Source organism: Salmo salar, chromosome 15, assembly GCF_965601325.2.
Source record: "Salmo salar chromosome 15, fSalSal1, whole genome shotgun sequence".
NCBI classification, from domain to species: domain Eukaryota; kingdom Metazoa; phylum Chordata; class Actinopteri; order Salmoniformes; family Salmonidae; genus Salmo; species Salmo salar.
This window is the reverse complement of record NC_138305.1, coordinates 44,018,096-44,044,621: the sequence shown is the minus strand read 5'-3', so window position 1 is coordinate 44,044,621 and position 26,526 is coordinate 44,018,096. Positions and strand designations below refer to the sequence as shown.

The 26,526-nt window shown below is 43.3% G+C and overlaps 2 protein-coding genes and 1 pseudogene across 3 annotated transcripts in view; 1 reads left to right on the top strand and 2 right to left on the bottom strand.

Moving 5' to 3' along the window:
• clus (Clusterin) overlaps positions 1-15,153 on the bottom strand; it is a 46,747-nt gene extending 31,594 nt beyond the window's left edge. The window contains exon 1 of the mRNA XM_082961477.1: positions 15,082-15,153. The gene's annotated coding sequence lies outside the window, so the exon portion shown is untranslated. The remainder of the gene's footprint in view (positions 1-15,081) is intronic.
• A 721-nt stretch (positions 15,154-15,874) lies between these two features.
• On the bottom strand, positions 15,875-20,528 carry LOC106571408 (coiled-coil domain-containing protein 25-like; annotated as a pseudogene). Its single transcript, XR_014380621.1, has 6 exons — positions 18,939-20,528; positions 18,482-18,529; positions 16,901-17,213; positions 16,568-16,745; positions 16,408-16,453; positions 15,875-16,298 (listed from the first exon to the last, which is right to left on the bottom strand). The product of XR_014380621.1 is annotated as a coiled-coil domain-containing protein 25-like (transcript).
• LOC106571407 (N-acetyltransferase ESCO2-like) lies at positions 20,329-25,781 on the top strand. Its single transcript, XM_082961483.1, is given in 11 exon segments — positions 20,329-20,582; positions 21,398-22,094; positions 22,097-22,294; positions 22,424-22,511; positions 22,612-22,666; positions 22,824-22,974; positions 23,082-23,213; positions 23,416-23,505; positions 24,640-24,783; positions 25,278-25,462; positions 25,649-25,781. Coding segments are annotated over 11 exon segments (2,127 nt in total).
• Positions 25,782-26,526: the final 745 nt, after the last annotated feature.

Here is a 26,526-nt window from a genome sequence, read left to right as displayed (position 1 = left end):
TAAGTCCTCAATTTGCTGCTATAACAGCATACACCCTTCAGGGAAGGCTTTCCACTAGATGTTGGAACATTGCTGCGGGCACTTTTCCATTCAGCCACAATACCATTAGTGAGGTCGAGCACTGATGTTGGGCGACTAGGCCTGGCTCGCAGTCTGCGTTCCAATTCATCCCAAAGGTTTTCGATAGGGATGAGGTCAGGGCTCTGTGCAGGCCAGTCAAGTTCTTCCACACCGATCTCGACAAACCATTTCTGTATGGACCTCGCTTTGTGCACGGGGCATTGCCATGCTGAAACAGGAAAGGGCCTTCTCCAAACTGTTGCCACAAAGTTGGAAGCACAGAATCGTCTAGAATGTCATTGTATGCTGTAGCATTAAGATTTCCCTTCACTGGAACTAAGTGGCCTCGACAGAACAATGAAAAACAGCCCCAGACCATTATTCCTCCTCCACCAATCATTACAGTTGGCACAATGCATTGGGGATGGTAGCATTCTCCTGGCATCTGCCGAACCCAGATTCGTACGTTGGACTGCCAGATAGTGAAGTGTGATTCATCACTCCAGAGAATGCGTTTCCACTGCTCTAGTGTCCTATGGCGGCGAGCTTTACACCACTCCAGCCGACACTTGGCATTGCACATGGTGATCTTCGGCTTGTTTGCGGCTGCTCGGCCATGGAAACCCATTTCATGAAGCTCCGGACGAACAGTTATTGTGGTGACATTGCTTCCAGAGGCAGCATGGAACTCGGTAGTGAGTGTTGCAACCAAAGGCAGATGATTCTTATGCGCTTCAGCATTCAGCGGTCCCGTTCTGTGAGCTTGTGTGGCCTACAACTTCTTGGCTGAGCCGTTGTTGCTCCTAGATATTTCCACTTCACAATAACAACACTTACAGTTGACCAGGGAAGCTCTAGCAGGGCAGAAATTTGATGAACTGATTTTTTGGAAAGGTGGCATCCTATAACGGTGCCACATTGAAAGTCACTGAGTGCTTCAGTGAGGCCATTCCACTGCCCATGTTTGTCTATGGAGATTGCATGGCTATGTCCTCGATTTTATACACCTGTCAGCAACGGGTGTGGCTGAAATAGCCAAATCCACTAATTTGAAGGGGTGTCCACATAGTTTTGTATATATAGTGTTTATAAAACACAGGAAATTCTAATTTGTGACTGCACTGGGCCTTTAAGTTCTCCAATTTCTTTAATAAAGATTAATACTGTTGAATGAAAGGAAATTACTTCTTTCTAATTCTCAGTTCAAAACACGAAAACTGAAAAGTAAGAGGGCGTTGTGTTTTTGCTCTGGTGAAAAACACAATGCTTGCCAGAATAAACTGCACCAGATGTTCAGTCAGGAAGCAGAGCCAAGTTTTTTCTCTCCAGGTGGAATACATTTCACACATGTATTTTCTCACTCCTGTGCATAGTAAAGCAGCTGTCTCTGCAAAGGTAAAAGTTCTTACCTCCTATTTAAGTTTTCCAAATGCCATTGACAACCCGGATGCAACAGGGGACGCATGACATGGTACTTGACTACCTGAGAAGTGGATTTAATGACGGCCAAAAGTTACATGCTAATTATTTTCTCCTTTAACACACTCCAATGGATCACTGTTTACCAGAGAGCAGGCTGAAATAGAGGAACAACACCTGCAGTCACGCTTGCCAATCCAAGTCACAATGACAACTTTACAAGCTTGCAATAACGTGACCATTAAATATTTGACAATGGGTTATTGTCCATCTGAAAAGTGCCTTCTACCAATAATAACTTTCATTCACACAGTCCGACAGAAGACAAATGTCTGTTTTGGACACTGACAAAAACACGTCAGATTATATCAATGTTGACTGATATGTCTCACAGAATAACCTTTGAACTAATCAAGGATCAGGCATGGCATATTTCACTATGTCAACACAACGTGTGTCAGATACTTGGATCCACCTCTCTTCTTCTCTCTTACATCACACATTTCCACCTGCTGCTATTATGAGTAGTGAGATACGTACGTTGATTGTTTTCACAAGTCTTGTGTCATAGAGACTCCAGGGATTGATCCCTACCATACTGTCATATCCAGTCTGGCCATTGAGGGAGGTGACAGAAACATCATGAGACACTACCTTACCTGGAATCTGACAGCATCAATGGAACCCATTACAGGTGCAGCTGTTTAAATAGACTGTTCTGAGACCTGCGTTAAAGCTGATCAAACAGTGGTTGAGTCAACGCTTTTAGAAAGTCTGTACATAAGACATGACAGAGATTGAGAACAGCATCCTTCTACTGTATGCTGGTGATTTTTTGTAAGAACAATGGGACTACTATTATAGTCTATAATACATAGTTTAGATGTTCTCACTGGAAGTATTAAGAACATACCACAATCCTGATGGTTCTTCTACCTCCTCTTCTGGCTCTGTTGGTCAAAGGTCCCTTCAGTCCAATGGTATTTCAGTGTAGGACATTTCATCTTGTGTGGCAGGATATTTCACCTTGCGTGCTCAGAGACCTACCCTCTTTGAGTGACATTTACACTCCAGCTAAGCTTAAATTTTATGACCCTTTTAGCTGACTGAAACCACACATGTAGAGGACTGTGACCGTTCTGAACTTGAGCATTTCACAAGGGTCGACCCTGATTGCAGTGTCCAATGCTATTTCTTAAAGCTGTAGGAAAAGCTACGGCTGCAGAATGTCGTCAGAGGTTCCAAATGTGCTCTGACGGTGTTGTTATTTCAATCTGTAATTAAATATATAAATGGAGAACTAAATTAAAGTATTATCTATTTGTTTGCTTTTCATGACAGAGAGAACAATATAGGTCTCTAATGATTAAAACCATATTTCTGGAGAGAAATAAGCATTGCATCACTCTATGCAAATCCCTAGTGCCAAATTGGAATATTGAAGCAACGTCCCAAAAATACAACAAGGAAAAACAAAGAAGTCAGCACTGCCAAAGACTGTAAATGGTTCATTCTTATGTGCTCTGACCGTCTTGTTATTTCAAACTGTAATAAAATATATAAAATGGAGAACTAAATGAAAGTATTATCTATCTCTCCAAACATATGGTTTTAATCATTAGATATTGTTCTCTCTGTCATGAAAACATACAAATAGATAATACTTTCATTTAGTTCTCCATTTATATATTTCATTACAAATTGAAATAACAAGACGGTCAGAGCACATAAGAATGAACCATTTCCAGTCTTTAGCAGTGTTATACATATGCTGACTTCTTTGTTTTTCCTTGTTGTATTTTTGGGACATTGCTTCAATATTCCAATTTGGCACTAGGGATTTGCATAGAGTGTTTCAATGCTTATTAATTAAGTCTAATAAACAATGTGTCAAACATTATTAATCACTATGTAATTGGGTACTTGAGATCAATGACACTGTAAAATAAATATTTGATGTAATTTGGAATCACTTTTCTTATTTTACCAAGCTGCAGGAGAATAGTCCTGTAATTTCATGCTTTGAAAGCCGATATGTTTCGTTTACGTTGTTATGATCTGTGAACTAGGGCACCCACTTATCCTCAACAAGAAACTCAATCTCGTAGTGAATGAACCTATTTTCATTGTAATTTTGCAGTGACATGTTTTCGTCTAAACAGGTTGTCCAAAAGTGGTCTCTAATTTTCCGCTTAGGTTTGGACCCACATGGCTTACATCTGCTCTACAATCTGGGAGACATCTTGGAAGGGTCTTTCTTTGGTCAGGTCATATTGCTGACCATACTCCACAGTTCAGCTACAAAACATTGACTTTGGACCACTCTATTCTTACCCCTTCTTAAACTTTATGGTTTCCAAGTGCCCTTCCTTTCAATAACAAATGTAGAAACATATGCATCAAAAGTAATGATAATTTATTATTCCCAGTTATTAAATACCATTATAGACGATAAATGAAATAATTGTTTATTCCTGTATTGAGAACTTGCAAAGTGTTTTTACTAAAAGACGCTCCAAGTTACTGTCAATTACTTGTCCTCCAAGAATTCTTCCAAAAACAAGTCTTCCAGAAGTTGAGATACAATAAAACCACTAAAATATACTGCGCCTCAAATAAGACCCTTCTCAAAATTGAGTTTTTTTGTTAGATGTTATAGGTAGATGCTGTTGGTTTACTTAATAAGGATTTAGCGGACTAAAAGTCAGACATTTTTAGCATACCTCAATCCTATTACTCCACTCCTGTCAGGAGAGGCATGCATTCTCTACTGTTTTCCACTGATTTGATTATTCATATTCTCACGGTCTGGATTGTGGGCGATGCAACCAGAGAATTATTTCTGAAAGGTATGCACACCCTGAGCCAGGTCAAAGGCATAAATCCCATCACTAAACAAAATCATATTCCACCGATAATTCCACAATAGAAGGGTGGGCAATGGAGAGTGAGACATGGAACCATACTATGCATTCCAGTCTAAACATGTTGAATATTGTGAAACAATATCAATCAAGTATCATGTGAGGACAGTTAAAGTTAAACAAAGAATGATTCACATTTTCCCCCAGCTCTTAAAATGGTCCTGAATCCACAAAAACCATCCAGAGTTCATGGGAGGAGTGCTCTGTAAATTACTTCATTTCCTTGTCTTAAGAATAACAATGTCTCTCCAGCATGCAGACCTTACAAAGTCCAGCTAGACTTTAGAGATGAGTCTCTGCTTTACAGTGAAGCAGTGGCACCTTGATTCAATATGGCAACTCAAAGGGGGATGTTAGCAATTACATACGTAAAAAAAAAAAAAAAACTGTCGGTTACGTAACAAGAATAAGTCAATTGGATGAACATACCACCACCACAGGCAGTGGTTATCTGATGCTAGATAGCAATTAGTAATTTGTTAATATCTGCTTGTGTTTGTGCCATTCCTGATCCTAGACATTGGGCTGGTAGATTTTCACTACTGTACACACTACAACTGTGGGAACACTAATCCAAGAGGCCTCTTCCTCACAGCAATTTAGGAAGAATGGAAGTGTTGGATGGAGCGTCGAGGTCTGGGCCTCTCCCCCCTCCTCCCAGGCGTTTTCTGCTGAGTTCATCATCTGTGGTTGCCTGTTTGGAGCCCATGGGGAGGGGAGGGTCATGACTGGCAAGGCGGGCTAACGCCATCCAGATGGAGCCACAGCAGCGCGGGGAAGGGGGTCAGGATCTGTTAAGACAGCTGTGTGTTTCTCTCTACTATTATGGGTGGTGGTAACGTCATGTTATTATTATTATTGTAAAGGTTGAACATTGTGAATACACCCAAAGCTCATACGAGACAGACAATCAGGAGAGACAAAGCGGGTAATGAGTGAGCACTCAAGATTCCACTATAAAGTTGTTGCAAAACTTAAGAGACGGCCTGACTGCAAAACAAAGGTCTCAAAACAACTTCACACGGTTGTTTATATGTACTCCAGTGGAGGCCGATTTCCCTGCATGCACTTCCTTCCCTGAGTATACCAAACATTAGGAACACCCTCCTAATAATAATAATAATAAAACAAATTCCACTTTGACTTTATGGGGTATTGTATGTAGGCCAAAATGTGGAAAAAGTCAAGGGCTGTGAATACTTTCTGAAGAAACTCAGAACAGCCTCAATTCGTTGGGGCATGGACTCTACAAGGTGTCGAAAGCGTTCCACAGGGATGCTGGCCCATGTTGACTCCACAGTTGTGTCAAGTTGGCTGGATGTCCTTTGGGTGATAGACCATTGTTGATACACAAAGGAAACTGTTGAGCATGAAAAACCCAGAAGCGTTGCAGTTCTTGGCACAAACAGGTGTGCCTGGCACCTACTACTATACTCTGTTCAAACGCACTTCAATCTTTTGTCACCCTCTGAATGACACACATACACAATTCATGTCTCAATTGTCTCAAGGCTAAAACATCCTTCTCCTCACCTTCATCTAAACTGATGGAAGTGGACTTAACAAGTGACATCAATAAGGGATCTTAGCTTTCACCTGAATTCACCTGGTCAGTCTATGTCATGGAAAGAGCAGGTGTTCTTATTATTTTGTATACTCAGTGTATTAAAGTAATGGGCTGTGTGAAACAGAATACATTTAATCCTCGGCTTTCCTCTATATTGTGACATTATTACAACTCTTTGACGAGTGATGGGTCTCAAATGGAATTGGAGCTGGAGATTTCCCAGAGCTCCTGCGGTAAACAGGGGAGCTCAGATGAAGATAGAAAAACCAACAGCACAGCAACATATGCCAAAATACACTATTCTAAATACATGTGTGTCTGAGATGTGCTGCTCGTTCTGATAGGCCACTGTCATGTAAGAATTGTAGAGTAACTGAACAAGGACCTCGCCGTGTTGACATAGTGACAGGAATTTTCCATCAACTTGTGGGAAACATTCACACGGCCAGAGGATGGGAGAAGAAACATGTGGGAAGCAGACAATGGACATGACTACAGTACACACAAATAACTGTCCCACGTTGATAGTGTTGTTTGCTGATGTCCAGCCCAAATAAGTATATCAACACTTTAAACTGTCATGGGAGCATGGCCATGCTGTACATATAGTGGTTTCCTTCACATTGTAAATACATCATCAACAAGAACTTGCACAAATATGTTGTTTCACGAACATAACACAGAGAGTTCCAACTACAGTACAGTATCTGCCTTGCGCAGCATTTTTTGGGAAGTAATAATGACATTAATTGAAGAATGATGCCAGAACCCAAATCCCTAGACAATTTACTGTAAAACTATTTCATCTTCAGGCCTCCAAGAAAAATGATAACATGACAGAAATGATAATGGTTACAAATAAATAAACTCTTCAACAATGAAGAGACGATTATGACGAAGCGCCTCTAATTATGACAGTCGGCTTCACCACAACGATAGCTGTGCAGCTGTGGCTGTGGGAGTCTCCCCAGGCATTTAACTTAATTGTGGTTTATTTATGTCATTGGATAAAACATGAAAACACAGACAGTTCAGAGTTGGCTTTTCTTTGGCATGTAGACAGTCACTCTTTAGGGGGGCCTTGGTATGCAGTATGTGGGAACCCAACTCTTTAACTTAAGTTGTCTCTAGGGGAATCCTTATAAAGAAACATGCTCTGTGGTAAACGAGAATTCAGGTGTGCAAAAAAATTCACAAGGCTTTTTAAACAGTCCTGTTGTTTCTCACTATTCCCTCTGGCTCCACTCATATCCAAGACACAGAGTCGCCTACCCAAAAGGACGTCAGAGTGGAAGGCAGGAGATTGTGCCAAGTGATCTTGGACGGATGAAGGGCATCACAACATGGCTGGAATTTATTGTGGATTCCTGTGGCAGGGACTCAGTCCTCCTAACCCAGATGCTCAGCGTAAGCACCCCCACCATCAAAACTAAACAGTCATTATTCAAATTTGGACTCCTACATAATAAAAAATAGAGGATGCTGGGGTTGTTGCACAGCATTAGATCTCATTACTCAGGGCTGTTGGGAGAGTGATTGCTGCCATTGTCTCAAAATGTGCAAATGTGTGAATGAATGCATCCACAATTTATGAGCTCATTTGATCCAGAAACGCAATGCTCTGAACCAAGTCTGTAGAAATGACACTAACCGAGTTCCTCTCGTTAAAAGATCTGAAATACAGAGGATGGAAAACACATAAATACATTTTATTGAGGTAATTTAACTGTTGGGTCAGAAAATCCTCATGGATGGGTGAGAGGAGCTGGAGGAATCCTTGTTGTTGTCCTGTGAGAGGTGCAGGTTGGGTAGGTGAGATGGCCATCCTGCTGGTGCACAGATTAGAGATGGCTATATTCTGCTGCTGGGTCTAGATGACTCAGCGTGGTGAAATGTGCTGACGGTAAATCCACAGGGAACTCTGCTTGTAACTGGGCCCTTTCAGGGATAGCTAATGTTATGAAATCTGATGCCCAAATATGGAACAATCCTCTCAGATAGTGTGATGGGTTCTGTTTGATGGCAGCTGTGAAGGCTTAAGCTTTAGGAATAAATATAAATATGAAGAAATAACAAAGGATATAAACAAATAAAACATCAGACGTCAATTTGTCTATTCCACATTGGCTCATCCTAATTTAATTGAAATGAGGTGGAAACATTGATTAAACCAGTGTGTGCCCCGTGGATTAATTGTAAAATCCCTTACATGCACACAAAACATGGACACAATCTCTGAATAGCTGTGCTTGCTTGCATACATGCAAACAATCATGCACAAATACAAAGAAAGAGGCTTGGTAATAGTAGGTAATTGACGTATACGCACTGAGCCCTGACCTTTATACCCTGCCTGGGTAGTTTACACACAGTGGTCATCCGTGGAGAAACACAGTCCATCTTGTTGTGGGGGTGCTCAAATCACCCCCCATGTGCAGGCCATGTTTCCTTACACCAGAGGGGTTCCTTTCCAAGGACAGCACCCCCACTCTGCATTTTACAGCCTTGTTTGCTTTTGTTGGAGGTTCCAGCTGGTCGGGTCGGGACTAGTTGGTACAGCTCAGTCTGCCCTCCAGAGTGAGACCCTCTATACGTGGAGGTGTGTGGTCCTCCCGGCTCCCGCCTCTGCCCTGTCACCCACAGGAATATGTTATTATGACCAGCACGGGGGTAAAGCATAGCTAACAGAAGCCACCATGGGCTCCCCAGCCACAGTTAGGGAAACTTTCCTCCTCTCTCTCTAAACAGGAAATGACAGGACTGCCTAGCTATAGCGTTAAATGGATGCCAATACATCCACAGAGTAGAAATGTTTAGGGTTGGAGTTATACAAACGGGCCACAGGGGCAGGAGTTGGGAGCACCATGCTGAGAATAGGCCCCACTGTGGTAAAACACTACAGTATTTGAATATATGTACTGTATGGGCCGGTATCCTGGACCCAGTTTATGATGATAATCCCCATTGAAAATGCTTTTTCTGTCCAGGAACAGGGTTAATCTAGGTCCGGAAAACCACCAGCCCTAAATCTCAGCCATAAAGCACATAAGCATCTGCCTCACTACCGTATGGCACCGAAGCAAATGAAGAACAATTTGCTCCCACGCTCTCTCTGGTCATTATTAGCAGAGCCAGGTTTCCACTCTCCACCCCAATGCTGCACTGTGCATGGGTTCTGTGAGAATTAGGCTGGGATGGAGATGAAGCTTGAGCTCTGGCAGGGTCATGCCATGGGCTCCTGGAGGGGATGACTGCATATTTCCAATAAACACAAAAACCTGCCGTCTCCATATGGAGAGGACCATCAGAGGTGGCAGCATTCAGAGACCCTTCTTTCCATCGTGGCCTTATGCCCTGCCAGCATAGCTAACGCCCTCCTCTGCAGAATAACTCCTTCGTTTTATGTTCAGGACAGGCCTCCATCACTTTTGTGTGCCATCTCTATATTGTGTAGGCTAGCTCTTCTGAAATGTACCCTCTTAAATGTACTGTGGGAAAAACAGTCGATTCAGACCTGAAAAGCTTTGTAAGGGATTTAGGACTACCTTCAGGGTCCTGAAGTAAAAGTTCAGTTTAGGAAAAGAGCTCTGAGCACTAAATCCAAAGGTGTGGGAAACATAAGGGCTTTGGCAGGATATTTGCTGTTTTTCTCATAAATATGAAATGAAACTATTGTGACAGAACTGGATATGATCCCTGGTAGTCTGTCCTCATTTGTCCTGGTTTAGTGCTTTACTTTCAGAATGTCACTGCCAAACTATTATTTTGTTTGATTTGGGTAATCTTTGCCTCCCCCGCAAATTACATTTTCCCCACCAAAAAAGTAGTTTTTCTCCACAAAAGACAGGCTCCAGACACGAACTAATTATCCACCAAAATTCCTTGTTTTGTCAGTCACAAACAGAGAAAAAAAAAGTTTTCCAGTAGGAAAACCAGACACCAATTTGCTTTTATCTTCCCGTCTGAATTAACACAACCTACTCATTTATGACAAAACAAGACAAACATTAGAAATAAAAAATGGAGATGCCGACTTGCAGTGCATGAGGAAAACATAGGCCTATAGCCGCATGTCTCTGTGAGATCATACTGAAGAGACACTTTGACCAAACAAATCCGTAGCCTATGACAAATTATACCATAGGGACAGTTCTAAATGTAGCTTTTACTTCATAATTTCTTCCATCATAGCCAAATTTCCTCATCTGCTTGCATGCGTCGATATCAAGGGGTTTTGGCTGTTACAATTTCCCTGCCGGTGACTGTTATCAGCACCTCACAACGTTGTTGCCTGAGAGTCTAGAGGTCCCTAAACATGCCTCTCAAACTCTGTTTGGCCTGAATGACCTGTGCCCTGATAGGTTGTTAAGGAGGATACTAGGGGGCTGGACATCTGCCCATCCTCTTGACTCTGCAGGGCACACAACACTTGCAGTCTCCCTCAAGCAGTGGCAGAAAGCAACATCTTGGTATTTGCCCATCAACAACTGGACTCATATCTCTGGACTTCTGGGATGGAGTACGTGCCCAAAGTGAGTTGTGTGACACTGTATATTGTTCTTCATTGTTAGTTACTACTATTGCATGTTGCCCCTCTGAGTTTACTGTGTGGTGTAATACTTTGCAAGTGGCATTAGCAATCTATTCAGTCCTTGCTGCTATAGTGTGGGGTGGCATTTCTTTGGGGGGCTGCACAGCCCTCCATGTGCTCGCCAGAGGTAGCCTGACTGCCATTAGGTACCGAAATGAGATCCTCAGACCCCTTGTGAGACCATATGCTGGTGCGGTTGGCCCTGGGTTCCTCCTAATGCAAGACCTCATGTGGCTGGAGTGTGTCAACAGTTCCTGCAAGAGGAAGGCATTGATGCTATGGACTGGCACGCCCGTTCCCAAGACCTGAATCCAATTGAGCACATCTGGGACATCATGTCTCGCTCCATCCACCAACGCCACGTTGCACCACAGACTGTCCAGGAGTTGGCGGATGCTTTAGTCCAGGTCTGGGAGGAGATCCCTCAGGAGACCATCCGCCACCTCATCAGGAGCATGCCCAGGCGTTGTAGGGAGGTCATACAGGCACGTGAAGGCCACACACACTACTGAGCCTCATTTTGACTTGTTTTAAGGACATTACATCAAAGTTGGATCAGCCTGTAGTATGGTTTTCCACTTTAATTTTGAGTGTGACTCCAAATCCAGACCTCCATGGGTTGATAAATTGGATTTCCATTGATTATTTTTGTGTGATTTTGTTGTCAGCACATTCAACTATGTAAATAAAAAAGTATTTAATACGATTATTTATTTCATTCAGATCTAGGATGTGTTGTTTAAGTGTTCCCTTTATTTTTTTGAGCAGTATACTTCTACATTGGAGTACCAGGGAGTTGCAGCACCGTGGTCATCACTGCCTACGTTGTATGGAGTACACGGTTTGCCCATATTGAGCAGAATTTGAGTCTTCTTTGCATTGTGCAGCAGAGGACCAGATCCCATGATTCCTCCTGTCAGGGGAGCCCTCTCCAGAGGGTGGCAGAGGAGAGCATGGGACAGTCATATGGAGGACAGTAGCAAGGGGTTGTCTCTTAGGGCCCGGCCTCGTTCCCAGGTGTGACTGTGACCATTGGTTTTGACTATATTGCCTCTCCAGCCCCAGCACCGTTGTCAAGCATGGCTGCGACTGAGATCGGGCGGGGACATGTCATGTCCTTGGCCGACACTGGTCCTCAGGAGTTGCCTGCTATGGAGACCCATACCAGATGTCATTCCCGATCCTCCCTCCACTGCTGTGGAGTCTGAGGGAACCCTCTCCCCCGCTAAGATGGCCTATGCCACACGGTAGTGAGCCTATGTTGCTGACTGGACCCTATTCCTCACTGCTACCAGATCATCACCAGCCAGAACTACCTGTCTGCCTCTAACTCTCTGCCTGTCCCTGCACTAGGGGACCCTCCAGCAGCACCGAACCAGTCTGCTGCTATCTCCGATGACCGGTCCAGCCCTGACCTGGGTCCGGCCACACCACTGTCACCAGCTGCTGACAATACAGCCTCAACTGACCCAGCCACAGCTCTGGGTCCCGTTCGGGGTGTCCAGGATGCCCTTGCCCAGCATGCACCACCTGACCCAGCTCCAGTCCTGGTCCTGCTGCCGCTGGACTCAACCCCCGACGTGACTGGGGACACAGCAGACCTCATCGGGGGCGACCACCCAGACTTCACCCCCCAGTGTCCTATCCCAGGGGCACTATGTATTCCTGCTCCTGGGGTCTGAGCTGATCCACCATATGCCCTGGACTCACCAGCACTGCCTCCTGATCTACGCTTTTCCGCATGCTAAATATTACTAAAACACAGGTCACTATACCAGTCTGTCTATCCTGCCCTCTATCCACCATTCATACTGACAATAGTGGTAGCTGGATTGTTTGTCGAGTTCCTCAATAGGCTAACTAGCAATCATATCTCACATAAAATCATTCAAAGTTGCATCAATTTTCTATATTTATCCACAACAACAAATTTCAATAGCTGATAGGCAGCAGAGAGGCCAAGTGCTTCAGTGCGCATGAAAGAACAGTGAAGACATGAGACACCCTACTCAAAAAGCTCCCCTATTGATCTTGTTTATGGACAATACAGTTATTCTACCTAGACTAGCCTACAACACCACAATGCAATGAATAATTGCATTGTTGTTTTCAAGTGAGTACAAAATTCTAGGCTGCGGTGAAAATGTAATTTGAATAATGGCACAAAAGCCCTGTTCCATTCTGATCAGTTGTGGGTCTACAGTTTATCAGATCATCACTCTCCCAAGTCGTCCTATAATATTGTGGCCACATATGCTCCCAGCAGGCCCAGTTCTTCAGGAAAGCTTAACAGGCTCTGGCTCGTATCGAATCCGAGCGGCTATTCGTCGTGCACCTAGAGCCTAACGCTTCAATATAGCGTAAATATTTGTAATTTAACCTGTTAAACTCTGAGTGGTTGTTTTGGGCCCTGTACAGGCAATGTCCTAAGAATCCCCCGCAATCTTAGAGCGCCACCATTAGGTAAAATATCTCACAAATTGTTTGAAACAGTAACTAGTGACATTTTATTTCAAATCTAGACTTTCACCAACATGAGGACAATCTGTTTGTCAATATTGACATAGTCTATTTATTGTGGTGTTGAAAACGTAAACCATGATATTGAAGCGCCTGAAGTCTGCATGCTTTACTTATTGGTTGTGTGGTGCATTGGCACAGAACTTTGTTGGTGGAAAATTCTTTGCATAGGCTGATCATTGTCTGCAGCCGGCACTGATCGTAGTATAAATGAAACCCGCAGGGAAAGTGAGCCTTCTGCATGCTTAAGTGGCAAAGTTTATATCCGCGTTTATAAACAAGGTCGCTACAGTTATTATATGTGGTTGTCAACCTTATTTTGAGTTAATTCTATGAGGGGGAGGGTGTGCACATTTTTTACAGTACAGGGGGGGTCTTTATTTTTTTTTTATAATGGGGTCGGGGGGTCATTTTGTTTTAAATGTCAAACTGTCACTTAACATGTCAGAGTGACCAAAGAGGATAGATTATAACTGGGATATTTAGTACAGCTATTGGTCCATAATAGCCATGCACCTGAAACACGCAAAATCTGCCATCTAGTGGTCCTAAAGAAAATGGAATCCCAAAATGGGGAATAACACAAAGGTAAATGTAAGGTTTCATGTTGTTACAATGGGTGTAACATGAATTTTTTATTTTGTTCATAGCGGTACATCTATGTAAATCTCATTACAGGAATAACTGGGACCTCTTCTGGGATTGACTCATAGAACAGGACTAATAAAATGAGACTAGAATATGGAATTCTGGCTGAACTCTCAATGACTCACTTGCAAAGGAGCAACTGAACTGCCACAATACTTCAAAAGTATACGGCTTTGGCTTCTTTTTACAGTAATACAGCTCAAGTTGATGCTACCCAAGCAGTAAATCTCTTTAGAAAGGGTTACCGATGTCAGCACCACAAATGCCATTATTAACCAACCAAACCATAATCACTCATCAATCATACAGGATCCCATGTGGTAATGTACTGTAAGTGTTACCTAATGTCTTCTAACACGTTACAGTAGGTCAGTTTCTCCAGGAACGATACAATGTAGGCTACTTCTAATCAGAACTAAAACATGAGATGCCCCACGTATGCTTGTTGCAATAAGATCCTTTTTTAAACACACAACCGTCAGGTCAGCTATAACTTCAACTGCATGCCTTTATTCAACAGTTCATAACTTGAAAATATCTAAATGCCTCATCCATGAAACAACCTTCATGGAAAACATGACATTTGTACACCATGTTCCAGTCCTTGAAATTATACTGGCATGTGACATAAGCATAGTCAACAGTTGGTTGATAAACACAGACCGGGGCCTATAGTTACATATGACATCCTGTCACTGAGAATAACCCAGTCTTATTCATGTAGTGGCAAGCAAATCACATGCAGATTGAAACAGAGGCCTTTTATTCTGCTTTTAGAGGTTGTTTGGAGTGAAATTGTTTACGCAGATGTCAAATGAAATTCAAGTCGTCCAGAATAATTAATTCGGACACAATCCTCGTGCCTCAACCGGCTCCATGCGTTTCAGTCTGTGTGATGTGGACCAGAGGTCACCCACAGCTGCATCCCCCGCAGAGAATAGAGATGTCACGCTTTATACTGAAAAACCAGCATGTGGCAATTCAATCCCAGCTCTGATCACCCAGGAAAGAGAAAGCTGGTGATACCCATTCTCTCAGCTTTCAAGCAACTCAAACCATTCAGAACACACACCACTTCATTAGCAAAGCTATGTCAACATATTGTCTCAATAATGAACTGGGCAATTAACATACCTTATGGGCAGTTCAGTTTTTGTTTAAAATGTAACTTTGCGTTGATAAACAAGGTGATTTTTATTCACAATGTCAGCAGTCTTTCAATTATTTCAAAGCAACATCCAAGACAAACCTTATGCATGGTTTCACAAGGACACAATTCACATGCTCCAGCCTCTGGCCAGGACAAGGTCTGCAGCATCAGCCAGGTAAATTATAATAAAAAATGTACATACTGTTACGTTCCCCAGTTTCTGTCTTGTAGTTTGTGAGTGTGTGTTTCAGGAAATGGCTTCCTGAAATTCTCCCCAAGAAGCTGATTGGTCAGCCCCCATTGACGATTGGAGAGTTAACCCCGCCCCATCGTCAGAACACAGCTGTCTTCAATTACAGACTCCTTCTGAAGCAATATAAGCCAGTGTGCTGTTGCTCAGAAGAGAGATGATTGCTGAGAGGAGGCTGATGGCTATAGCATGTTGGTTGTTGCTAACAGTTTTGGTATGTACTGTTAGATGATTGATGAGAGTGAGACAGTACATACCAAAACTGCCTATGTTAGTTGTTGCTGGGAGCAGCCTTGTATGTTCTGTGTTAGTTTGTTGCTCAGTCAGAAAGAGCTTATTTGATATCCTGTGTTTTGTTTTTTAAATAGTTTGTATTGTGTTTCATTGGTTCCCGGGGGGAAAGGCACCTGCCAAGTGCTTAGGCAAGAGGCCTGCGGGCATACATAACCCGTAGTATTCACTGTCTATGCACACTAGGTAAGACCTGGGCGGACCACCATCTGTATTTTGGTTAGTGCACCAGGTGGTGGTGGTGGGCAGGTAAGGTAGGAGGGGGCTTTGATATTTACTTTGGTTCCGTCCAGCCCCCTTTCCCCCAAATGACCGTGTAACGGAATAAATTCCTTGTAAACGGTAATTCTCTGCCTTTCGTCATCCTTACTCACCTACGGTCCCATACCTCTTTCACACCACAGAGTTGAGTTGTAGCAGGGTGTTGCGTTCCCGCTTCCTAGAGGCGTGAGTAACACATACTCATTTAATTTCACATAGACATACTGGTCAGGAGATCATATTCATTCATATCATTAGGTCAACATGCAACAATACAGAACTGGATCATAGAGCCTTTAAGGAATAGCCGTCCTTAAAGACTAAATCGTTGTCTGAGGAATCAGGAGTTGTTGTTACCCTCTTGGCAGTCAAGCAGAGGATGTACAGTGCAAGAGATTAACGCTGTTGGAATGTTATCCTTTGAAATTCAAGAAGCGTCGGGAAACCAGGCTGTTCAGAGTCCTGACATTTAGCAAAAATACAGTAGCAAGTTGATCTATATACAATGTCATAGCACTGTCCGGTATAACTGAGGGCCCAACACAACAATGTTTTCTTGCAGGTGGAGGATGTCCCATGTTGTCCTTTTACATGAAGTCATCCGAATCATTTCCATCCTGAAAAAGATACAATTATAAATGTCAGACATAATGGTCATATTACAACTGTCATATAACCAATTAATAGGCCAGTCTATACATCTGTTTAGATTGTTAATTAACTCACCTCATTTGTTGTCATATTGTCACTCGTCATCTGCGAAGATTAACTCCTATTAATGGAAAATTACTGCGTGAGTTTATCATTCACATAAGAGACTATTCAGTGTTTTGGGATGACAGACGAAGAGAGATGTAGCTAGGGTTGGACAGATAAGAGAACTTACTTGAGCTCATCCAGCTCTTATGTCATCTTTCTTTTTCAGATCTTGTATCTGGGCCTTCTCGTTTCTCTCTTCCGTGTCGCGAGACTTTCTCTGCTGCCAGATCAGGGTATCGCTCGTCCTTTGTTTTCTCCAACCTGTTCACAACCTCATTCATCTTCTCTACTGCCACAATCTTCACCTACGAAACAGACAGTCTAAATGATAATTTCATAGATATTATTGAAATGGAACACCAATAGAAACTAAAAACATTATCAATGACAGCTAAGACCTATAAAAGTAGCCTAAGTCCGTAGCACAGATCCATTTAACCAGAAGAGGGAAGTCACTGACCTCATGCCGATGGAAACCTATTTGGCCTACATCCATATCCCCTGTTTTCTTTAGGTTGGCCCATGGTGTGTAGACAACATTGATGTTGTTCATTTCACATCTTGAGTTAAAAGGATATCAAAGTTTCCTGGAGAGATTTGTACATTACTATTATATTATTCTAATCAAACTCGCCGGGCCACTCAATGTATTACCTTGGATACTGTTTTTCACAAGCTGTACACAATCAAGCCTTCCTTGGGAATATCCTCAATTGTCAGTCCCTTAGGCATTCTAAGGTACACATGGGCAGAAGAGTTTATCTACATGAAACCTGTGGAAATAATACAATTACTATAACAGCAATAACACCGCCATACTAAAATAATCAATGACATGCATATTACCACAGCACTATTAGCTGATATAGCACTACTGTACCATTAGCCTAGCTCTAGGGCCACCTGGTGGATATTTTAACACTACATAGAGTAATGTATACATACGACCAACGGTCAGACTCATCAAATGGTCAAATCCCAATGCATCTCATGGTTTGAGTTACAAGAAGAAATAGATATGAGTTTCTCACCAAATGTCTTCTGGCCATCCATATTTGATGAGATCTTCATCTAATAGTGAGAAAGCAGCAGATAAGCTGGGTAGTCAGATCGGACCCGGTTGCTTACAGCTGAACTAGGGTCGGACATGCCTCCTGTGTAAAGTAGTCCGCACGCTTCCCACCCGAAACAGGTCGGAAGGTTTTTTTGGTCTGTTCGTTCACACATTCTTTCTCGAGGCAAGACAAAGTTCGGAGCCGAAGTCTACGCCCCTTCCTCGGTCACTGGTCAACATCAGGGATTCTTCAATTAAGTGTTTGTCATTCAACGATATTTGTTTTCATGCACATTTTTTCGCTTGAGAAATACTGCAGATTTCTTAACTTACAATAATTCTATTTTGAGGAAGTGTATACTGGCTACGGCATCTGAAGATCGCTTGACAATAGTACTGTTTTGGCTAAGGTCTTTTAAGGGAGTACGCAATCACACTCGTTACGTTCACCAACCCGAACCATGCGGAAGACACCGCAGAGCCAGCGTGAGATTTGGCTCGGAAAAAGTACCTCAATCCAAGAATGAGAAATGCGTTGTACTCCAAATTGTCCCATTATCCCAACTGTTACACTGAGATTAAACCACTGCTAGTTTTCTATGAAACTGCCCTTTTCGTCCCCGTGCTAGGTAGCAGAAACCACTGAACCATTTTGGAATTGCAGTGCCAGCCAATCAGCTCCTTTGTTGTTCAACGCAACGGCAGTTTACTTGAAAGCTAGCAGTCATTCAATCTTCCTGGTGTAACAGTTGAGATAATGGGACAATTTTGGGGGGATAATGGGCAACGCATTTCTCATCCCTGGATGGAGGTACGTTTTCCCAGCCATGTCTCGCGCCGGCTCCAGGAAGCCTGTCCGACCCTAGTGCAGCTGTGAGCAAAATGTGTTGGATCTGCTGGCTAAGTAGTCACTTTGCTACCTCACAATGCTGCTAAAACAATCTTGGTTTGTTACTAGAAAAACACTTCAAATGACCAGCTACTTACTTTCATATTTGTCTTTCCCCATGTAGATAGTGTAGGGAGGAGTAACAACTAAAATAAAACAACAAGCAAAGGTTAAAAGCTCGAATTTGCTGTATCAACAAGGCTTTGGGGCTAATTAAACAAATAATAGGATAATTTGCCTCAAACACTACTAGCTACAAAGTAGGGTGTGGATAACAGAACAGTCCATTCTCAGAATAGGACAAAACTCTGCCATCCTCCACATGATGATTACTCATCATTAATGCCTAGCTAGCTAATCTAACACGAGCCCTTGCTCATGACCATTACACACAAGAGTCATTGGACGAAGGAGTCTTCTGTATAGGGGAGTGTTGTTAAGAGCCCCAACGCTCAATCTTACCATTAACACGCGTCACTTCGGGGCATAAGGAACTTATCTTTCATATCAGTGAGAAATTATTTTGAAAAAACAAAAGGTTAAATTGATACACACCTTGATAGGGTTAGTTTTCCCACACGATCATATCTCCATGTTACAGCTCTTGTTTACGGTAAAAAGACAGAAGACAAGCAGTGACCACATGTGCTAATTAGCTATCTAGCGTGCTCCGAAAACCTGTGCGTAAGCATAAGAGCCAATTTATGCTTGATCCGAAAATGAAAACGTGGTCGGAGACTCCGCAAGGAGGGTGTGACACAATTGCAGAGCCTCCAGAGGCACACGGAGGCCAAATTGAGCTCTGTACCAATGTCCTGTGTGCCCACCGCCTCCCAAAACTGTTTTAACAATGCTGTGGGCTCAGTATAGCTCCGCATTGACATGATTGGTTGATGGTAGGTGGGGGCGGGATGTCCTGTATCAATACAAACTCACTTCCTTGACAACAGCTCTGCTCCGCGAGCTTAACATGCTGACCACACCGCTCATGTACGAGCGTTGCAAAATAAATGTACACATACATGTTATTCAATCATTGCACCCACATTGCTCACAGGCGTCAGCGAGTATCTGTGTAGCCAAGCGCTAAAATATACATTTGTTCTATTTGTGACGCTCAACGCGCTGCAAGTCCGGCCTCTCCCATCTCCTCATTGGTTTTTAGGAGCATATACACCGAAGGTTACGTATGTAACCACGGTTATGTGAGCTATATGGATCACTCCAATATATTGATATCACTCTGCGGCGGAGGGATACATCCGAGGTGAAGATTTACAGATTTACTCCCGTGTACACCTGTGTCACGGCTAAGGTCCGCCCCTATATATAGACCCCATGGCCGCAACACATGTTCTCGACATAATTTTTGAGGCACCTCTAGTACCGTAAAGGATTGGAGTGATCCTTATAGCTCACATAGCCGTGGTTACTCCTGTAACCTTCGTTATGTTTCACTATATTGGATCACTCCAAAATATTGGTATATCCGTACCAGATTAGTCGGTGCTAGAGGGACCTGGCCAGCCAGCGGCAAAGTCCCAGCGCGGCACCGAGACGCTGGGGCCGTCAATGTGGAAGGGGGGTCCCGGCACAGTCCCCGAAGGGGAGACGACACCCAGGACCGCTGAACCAACCGCAAAGGTGCCGTTCAGTGGCCAAGCCCACAGACTGAGGCGGTGCGGCCTCGGATGCCACAGTTCCCCCGACCTGAGACAGCAGGTCTCAGGGGAAGTTGCCAAGGTGTCCCAGACAACAGGGACAGGAGAAGGCTGAACCAGGGTTGTCTGGGCCAGTATGGGGCCACCAGAAGCAGACGATGCTCTGCCATCCTGGTCCTGTCCAGCACCGCCTGGATCAGGGGAAAAGGGGGGAATGCGTAAGCTCCAGCCCTGGCCAATCGTGAGCCAGAGCATCCAAGCTCAGAGGCCCTGGTGGCTCCGACATGGAGTACTACAGGTGGCAGTGTGCATCGTCCAAGGAGGCAAACAGCTCCACCTGCACCCTCCTGAATTTGTCCCACAGATGCTGCACCACCTTGGTATGTAGGCTGCAGTCCCAAGGTGGCGGGCCCTCCTTCGAGAGCATACCTGCTGCCACATTTAGGATGCCAGGTACATGCGCTGCGCGTAGAGACGCTAGACGTCCCAGAGCCCAGAGAAGGAGACCGGGAGAAGCGGCCGAGGAAGGGTGTGTCAGGTGACCTATCCAAAGCCAATAATTATATGCATATTCTAGTTTCTGGGCAGTGGTAATAACCAGATTAAATCGGGTACGTTTTTTATCCGGCCGTGTAAATACTGCCCCCTAGCCCTAACAGGTTAAGAACCAATCGGAACTGCAAACAGCGAAACTGGGAGGGACCTACCGTCGTAGCAAAACTTAAACGGTTTCTGTTGCAAAACATTTTGCAACAGAATAGGCATAATGAATACACCCCTGTGCGCACTTCAACTCTGCAAGCTAAATTAGCTAACTAACGTTAATAAGAATCCTGTCAGGCACAAAAACGAGTATCTAGCAACTTCTAGCTAAAATTAATTTAGTAACCTTTAGGTGAAAGTTTCTGGCAAGTTTGATCACTTCACGTTAGCTACTAACGTTAGGTATGTCTGTCAGACAGTGTTGTAGCGGGGTATTTATGTCAATCCATGATGATCCCGCCAAATATTATTCACTCAGCCACTGAACCCTGGCTGGCAAAGACTGCTGTCGTCACATAAATATTTAGCGTCAAGATATTTAACAATAACTGTTCAATGTTTAAAAGATATGATGTTTGTATTTCAATTATAATGTATTATTGTTATGCTAACTGATTACGCATGGTTCATTTACTGATGCTATTTATTCTTCCAGTGAAGTTAGAAACATGATGCCTAATACTACAAGGAAGCACAGGTGAGTTACAAGATGTGTATTAGTCCATCATATATGTTAAATCAGTCATTAATCAATCAATCATGCATATAACATTGACTAACATCCTTATTATTCTACTACAAAAATTTTAGTCGCCCAGCCAAAAGGCCTGTCACGGATGGAGGATCTCCCCTTAAAAGAAAGTCACCCCAGCTGCACCAGTCTCCACTAAAGAAGATGTCAGCCAGACACCAGGAGAAGGAGAACTGCCCATCCCCTCAGAGATCACCAGCTCCATCTCCCCTAAAGATTGCTCGGAAGAGAGCCTCTCCATTCCAGCCTGCTGTGGTTACAGGGTCCTTCTATGGTAAACGCAAACCGTTGTACCTGACACCCCTGGAGAGGAAGATGCTGAATGAGACCAAATCACTGCCAAGGCTGACCACTGTGGATCCGTATGGAATACTGAAGGATGCTGAGAAAAAGAGGATGATTAACAGTAACAAGGTCAAGAAAGTGGCCGCTGTACACAGAATGAAGACTAGCTTGAAGGGAAATGGCAACTTCAAATCAAGCCTGATCAATTCCTCAAAGCCTAAAGCACCCACCAGCACAAAGCAAGTGGAGCCGAAAAAAGGCATCCCCTTGGCCTTCGACGGTTTAAAGTCTAAGCCCAAACCTAAGATCTTTGTTGGGGCTGCCTTTTTCAGCACAGGAAAAAAGACAGCCTCCATGTACAAAAAGTCTGCCCCGAAATCTACCAAGCCAGCTTTGAGTTTTGAGAAAACAAATGCTCTGGTACTTGCGTCAGAGGGAAAGCAAGAAAAAAAACAAAAGCCCCATCTCCAAAGCGATGTACTGTTGTAGTGAAGAAACTGCAGGAAAAGTCTCCACCCAGTGTCCAGGATTTGCCAAAGCATCCAGAGTCACCTGAGGCCCTGTCACCCAGAGCTATAGCAGAGAAATATGGCATGACCAAGGATGTCAGGATTGTGTTAAACATATCTTTGTCTCCCACATGTTCAGCATCCCCAGAAATAAACACTCAGGTGAGCTGTATATCACTGGAATCTTGTTTAGCCTGAATCTCAATGTCTGTTAATCCTGTGGGGAAATAATTACCAAAGCATAGTGTATACATACTACATTTTATTATATTGTTCTTTCACTGTTTGTAGGAGGACTTTATCACGGATGCAGGCTCTCATGCAGTGTTTGATCTCAGTGATATTAGCCCATTAAACTGTATCAGCAGTCCAGTCAAAGGTAGTTTTTTTGCCATTGGTCAATTATCATTCATATGTTTTTACTTCAAATCAAATGTATTTTTCATTGATGATTTCTCTCTCCCCTTTAGACTCCTTAGCCGAGTCTGTAGAATCCTCAGCTGTGTGTACAATCTTTGGATCTGCATCAAAGAGGTAGGCAAAAACCACTTCTGTTTATTTTCAGCTAAAATGGTTTACTGCCCACCAGGGAGGAAATTATTTACAGTTTCACACATGGTCGAGTAGTAGTAACTCCACATACTGTATACAGGAGTGTTTATGCATTTAATGTGTTCCTTTCTCCCTGTAGGCCCCAGAGGAAGGCAGCTCAGGCCTCTCCAATGAATTGCAGCACCCCCTCTTCCCTTGGCCACCCCATTCCCTCTGCTGCTAAAGAGAGGAGAGCCAGGAAGAAGAGAGATATGAATAAACAGGCTGAGGCTGATGATCAACTCATCATTGTAAGTAAATCCTTTGATGGACAGATGAATGGATGGAAATGTTGATGACTGTTACCTCTCTCTCCCTGCCATTTGTGAGCTCTGCTAATGCTCTGTGTTTACCTCAGGATGCAGGCCAGAAGCAGTTTAGTGCCACCACGTGTGGGTCCTGTGGCATGATCTACAGTGCAGACAGCCTGGAAGACAACTTCCAGCACACACAGTTCCATAAGCGTTTTCTGGACAGTATTAAGTTTGTGGTGCGTACGCCCAGGCGTTTCCTCCCTCCCACTGATGTGTACAAGTTGCCCTAAGGATGTTGCTTTTAGAGTGGCTCATTATTTTTTCCACAAAAGCTTAGCCAAATCTGCTGCCATGGTTTAGTGGGAGAAAAATGTAACTGACCACTCTCTCTCTTGATTTCTGACGGCTGCTTAATCAATGTTTCCTTCTCGTCCCCAGGGCTGGAAGAAAGAGAGGGTGGTAGCCGATTTCTGGGATGGAAAAATCGTTCTGGTTCTACCAGATGATCCAAAATACGCTGTCAGAAAGGTACAGTATATATAGTTACGGATACGGACAAATATATTTACACCCTTGCACTTTTCTTAAATAATTCCCTTTCTTCTAAAATGGAAGACCCACAACCTTCAACAGACATTTTTTGGACACTGGGTTGAACATTGGTCTACAAAACTCCTTGCGCACATTCATGGCCCCCAGTAACAGAGGCAGAAAAGCAACCCCACAGCATTATCAAACCTCCCCCTTGTTTGATTGTAGAGAGGGTGTTATTTTCATTGAATGCTTCATTTGGCCATCAGTAAAAGCTGATCTTTATTGCCAAAGAGCTCTAATTGTGTTTAATTGGTTCACAGAACATTTCCCCAGGATTTAGGCTTGTTCAGGCGGGTTTTTGAGAAGTTCAATAAGGCTTTCTTGTGCCTCGGTCAGCAGTGGAGTGTTCCTATGTTTACCAACGGCCAAATGAAGCATTCAAAGAAAAGATCACCATCCTTACAGTCAAACATGGGGAAGGTTTCGATAATGCTGTGGGGTTGCTTAGCTGCCTCTGGTCAGCAGATTATCAAGGTGTTTTGGATTGCAATGTTCAATCCAGCGTCCAAAAACTGTCTCTTTTGAAGGTTGTGGGCCTTCCAGCCGGACAACAACCCCAAACACACATCAAAAGCACATCATTTGTTCAAGAAGCGCTGGACTGTTCTGTCATACTTATAACCTATGGTGAGAGCTGAAACCAGCAGTTGGTGGAGGGCACAACCTCAAACATTGAAGAATTAGAGCAGTTTGCTGCTGAAGAGTGGGCCAAATTGCTAGTAAGCTCATTGAACAGAAGCATTTGTTGGCAGTTATCTTGGCCAAAGGCTATGCAACCAAGTACTAGCTGGGGTGCCAATAATTTTGTCCATGCCATTTGTCTTTATTTTCTACATTTAAAATGGTAAACTTAAGTTTACAAAAATACAATTTGTTCTGCAATGTTGAGGTGTGGGGAACTAAAGTTTTCAATTTCAACTTATTTGAGAAGAAATAGGGAATTATTTAAGAAAAGTGCAAGGATGCCAATATTTTTGGCCACAACTGTATCAATCACATCAGTTTGTGTTTATGCATTTGGTGTGAATGGAATTCTGAACCCACTTGCTCATGCTTAATGTTTATCAGGCAGAAGATGTGAGGCAACTTGCTGACAACGAGTTGGGCTTCCAACAAGTGTCCCTCAGCTGCCCCAGCCAGGCTAAAACCTATCTGTTTGTGAACAGTGACAGGGTGGTCATCGGCTGTCTCATTGCAGAGCACATACGACAGGTAAAAACTATTTTCTCCGGTGCTGCTAAACTTTTGCGCTCTGTTCAAATGTGTCACACTCCAAACATGGTAGGTTTTTCATTAATGGATCAGGAGTATTTTACCAGGACTACGGTGACGTAAAGGCCTGTGATAATGTTAATTTCCGGCCGAATGCTGCGAAAGATGAAGTTTGATTTATCAAGTAATTAACTAATATACGCTCAGATAGAATCAGACGTGAGCTTTAGTGCACGGTCATTTCTGCTGTCAACTCTGCGTTCATGAGGGCCAGTGACGGGATGGTCATCTGTTGCCTCATTGCAGAGCACATATGACAGGTAACTACCAATAGGGGAGCACCCTGGAGGAGATTCAATCAGGTCTTTGTAAACACACTTGGTGGATATTCTCACTTTCTAACTAGGTGTAGTTGGTGAGTGGATTGCTATCTTACAGGGATATTTAGCTGAGTGACTGATGAATGATTGGGCTATCTTGCCCTTTGTTTCCAGGGCTTCAGAGTGCTGGAGCAGCCAGAGCAGACTAAGGACATGACCAAGGAGGATTTCATGGAGCACCACAGGGTTTGGTGCTGCTCTACCACCCCAGAGAAGGCCATCTGTGGGGTCAGCCGTATCTGGGTGTTCAGCCTGGCCCGTAGGAAGGGCATCGCCACAAGGATGCTCGACACCGTCCGGTAAGAGAATTATTCTAGGTTGGGTAGTGCTAACTTACTTGAGATAAATGGATGTTGTTAATATAAGGGACATGGATAGCTACTGGTTTGAGGGTGCATTCATTTCAGTGATGTATAAATTGAGTTATTCCTGATTTAACCAGGAAAGGTCATATCCCATTTTAATGAATGTATTTGTCATTTCAGAAACTCCTTTATGTATGGGGGCCACCTGACCAAGGAGGAAATCACCTTCTCTGACCCTACCCCAGACGGCAAACTGTTCTCCACAAAGTACTGCGAGACGCCTGCGTATATGGTCTACAATTTCATTGGTTAAGGCTGAAATTACATTTGACATATTTTGGTCCTTTAATGAGTACGTGTTAAACTTAAAGAAAATGTACATTATCACACTACAGTCGTTAACATTTCATGAATTTGAGCCACTTTTAAATGGACCTGCATCCATTATTTCTAATCACACATTTTAAAGCCCATTTCATAGGGAATGCTAAACTGGACTATATATAGTAACTTACTTTGAAGAGATGGTGTAGGACCTCTTCTACATCTTGTATATAGTTTGAATAAAATCTTTACCTCTTATCACACTTCAGAATCACAATTTCTTGGAAAATACATGTCATGCTGCAGTCCTCTAGTGAAAGAGGTGCATTTTGGGTAGAGTAGTTTGTCAGCAATAGAACTAACCGTTATGTGCTGCTGCTACTTACAGAAATGCGTTGTGAGCTAAATATCTGTACGGAGCAAAAATATAAACACAACATTCAAAGATTTTGGGCTGGCGTGGTTACATTTGGTCTGCGGTTGTGAGGCTGGTTGGTACTGCCAAATTCTCTAAAACGGAGAATGCCCACAAGTCACTTATGGTAGCGAAATTGACATTCTCCGGAAACAGATCTGGTGGACTTTCCTACAGTCAACATGCCTATTGCGCGCTCCCTCAACTTGAGACGTGTTGCAACAAAACTGCACCTTTTAAAGTGGCCTTGTCCCCAGCACAAGGTGCACCTGTGTAATGCTCATGCTGTTTAATCAGCTTCTTGATATGCCACACCTGT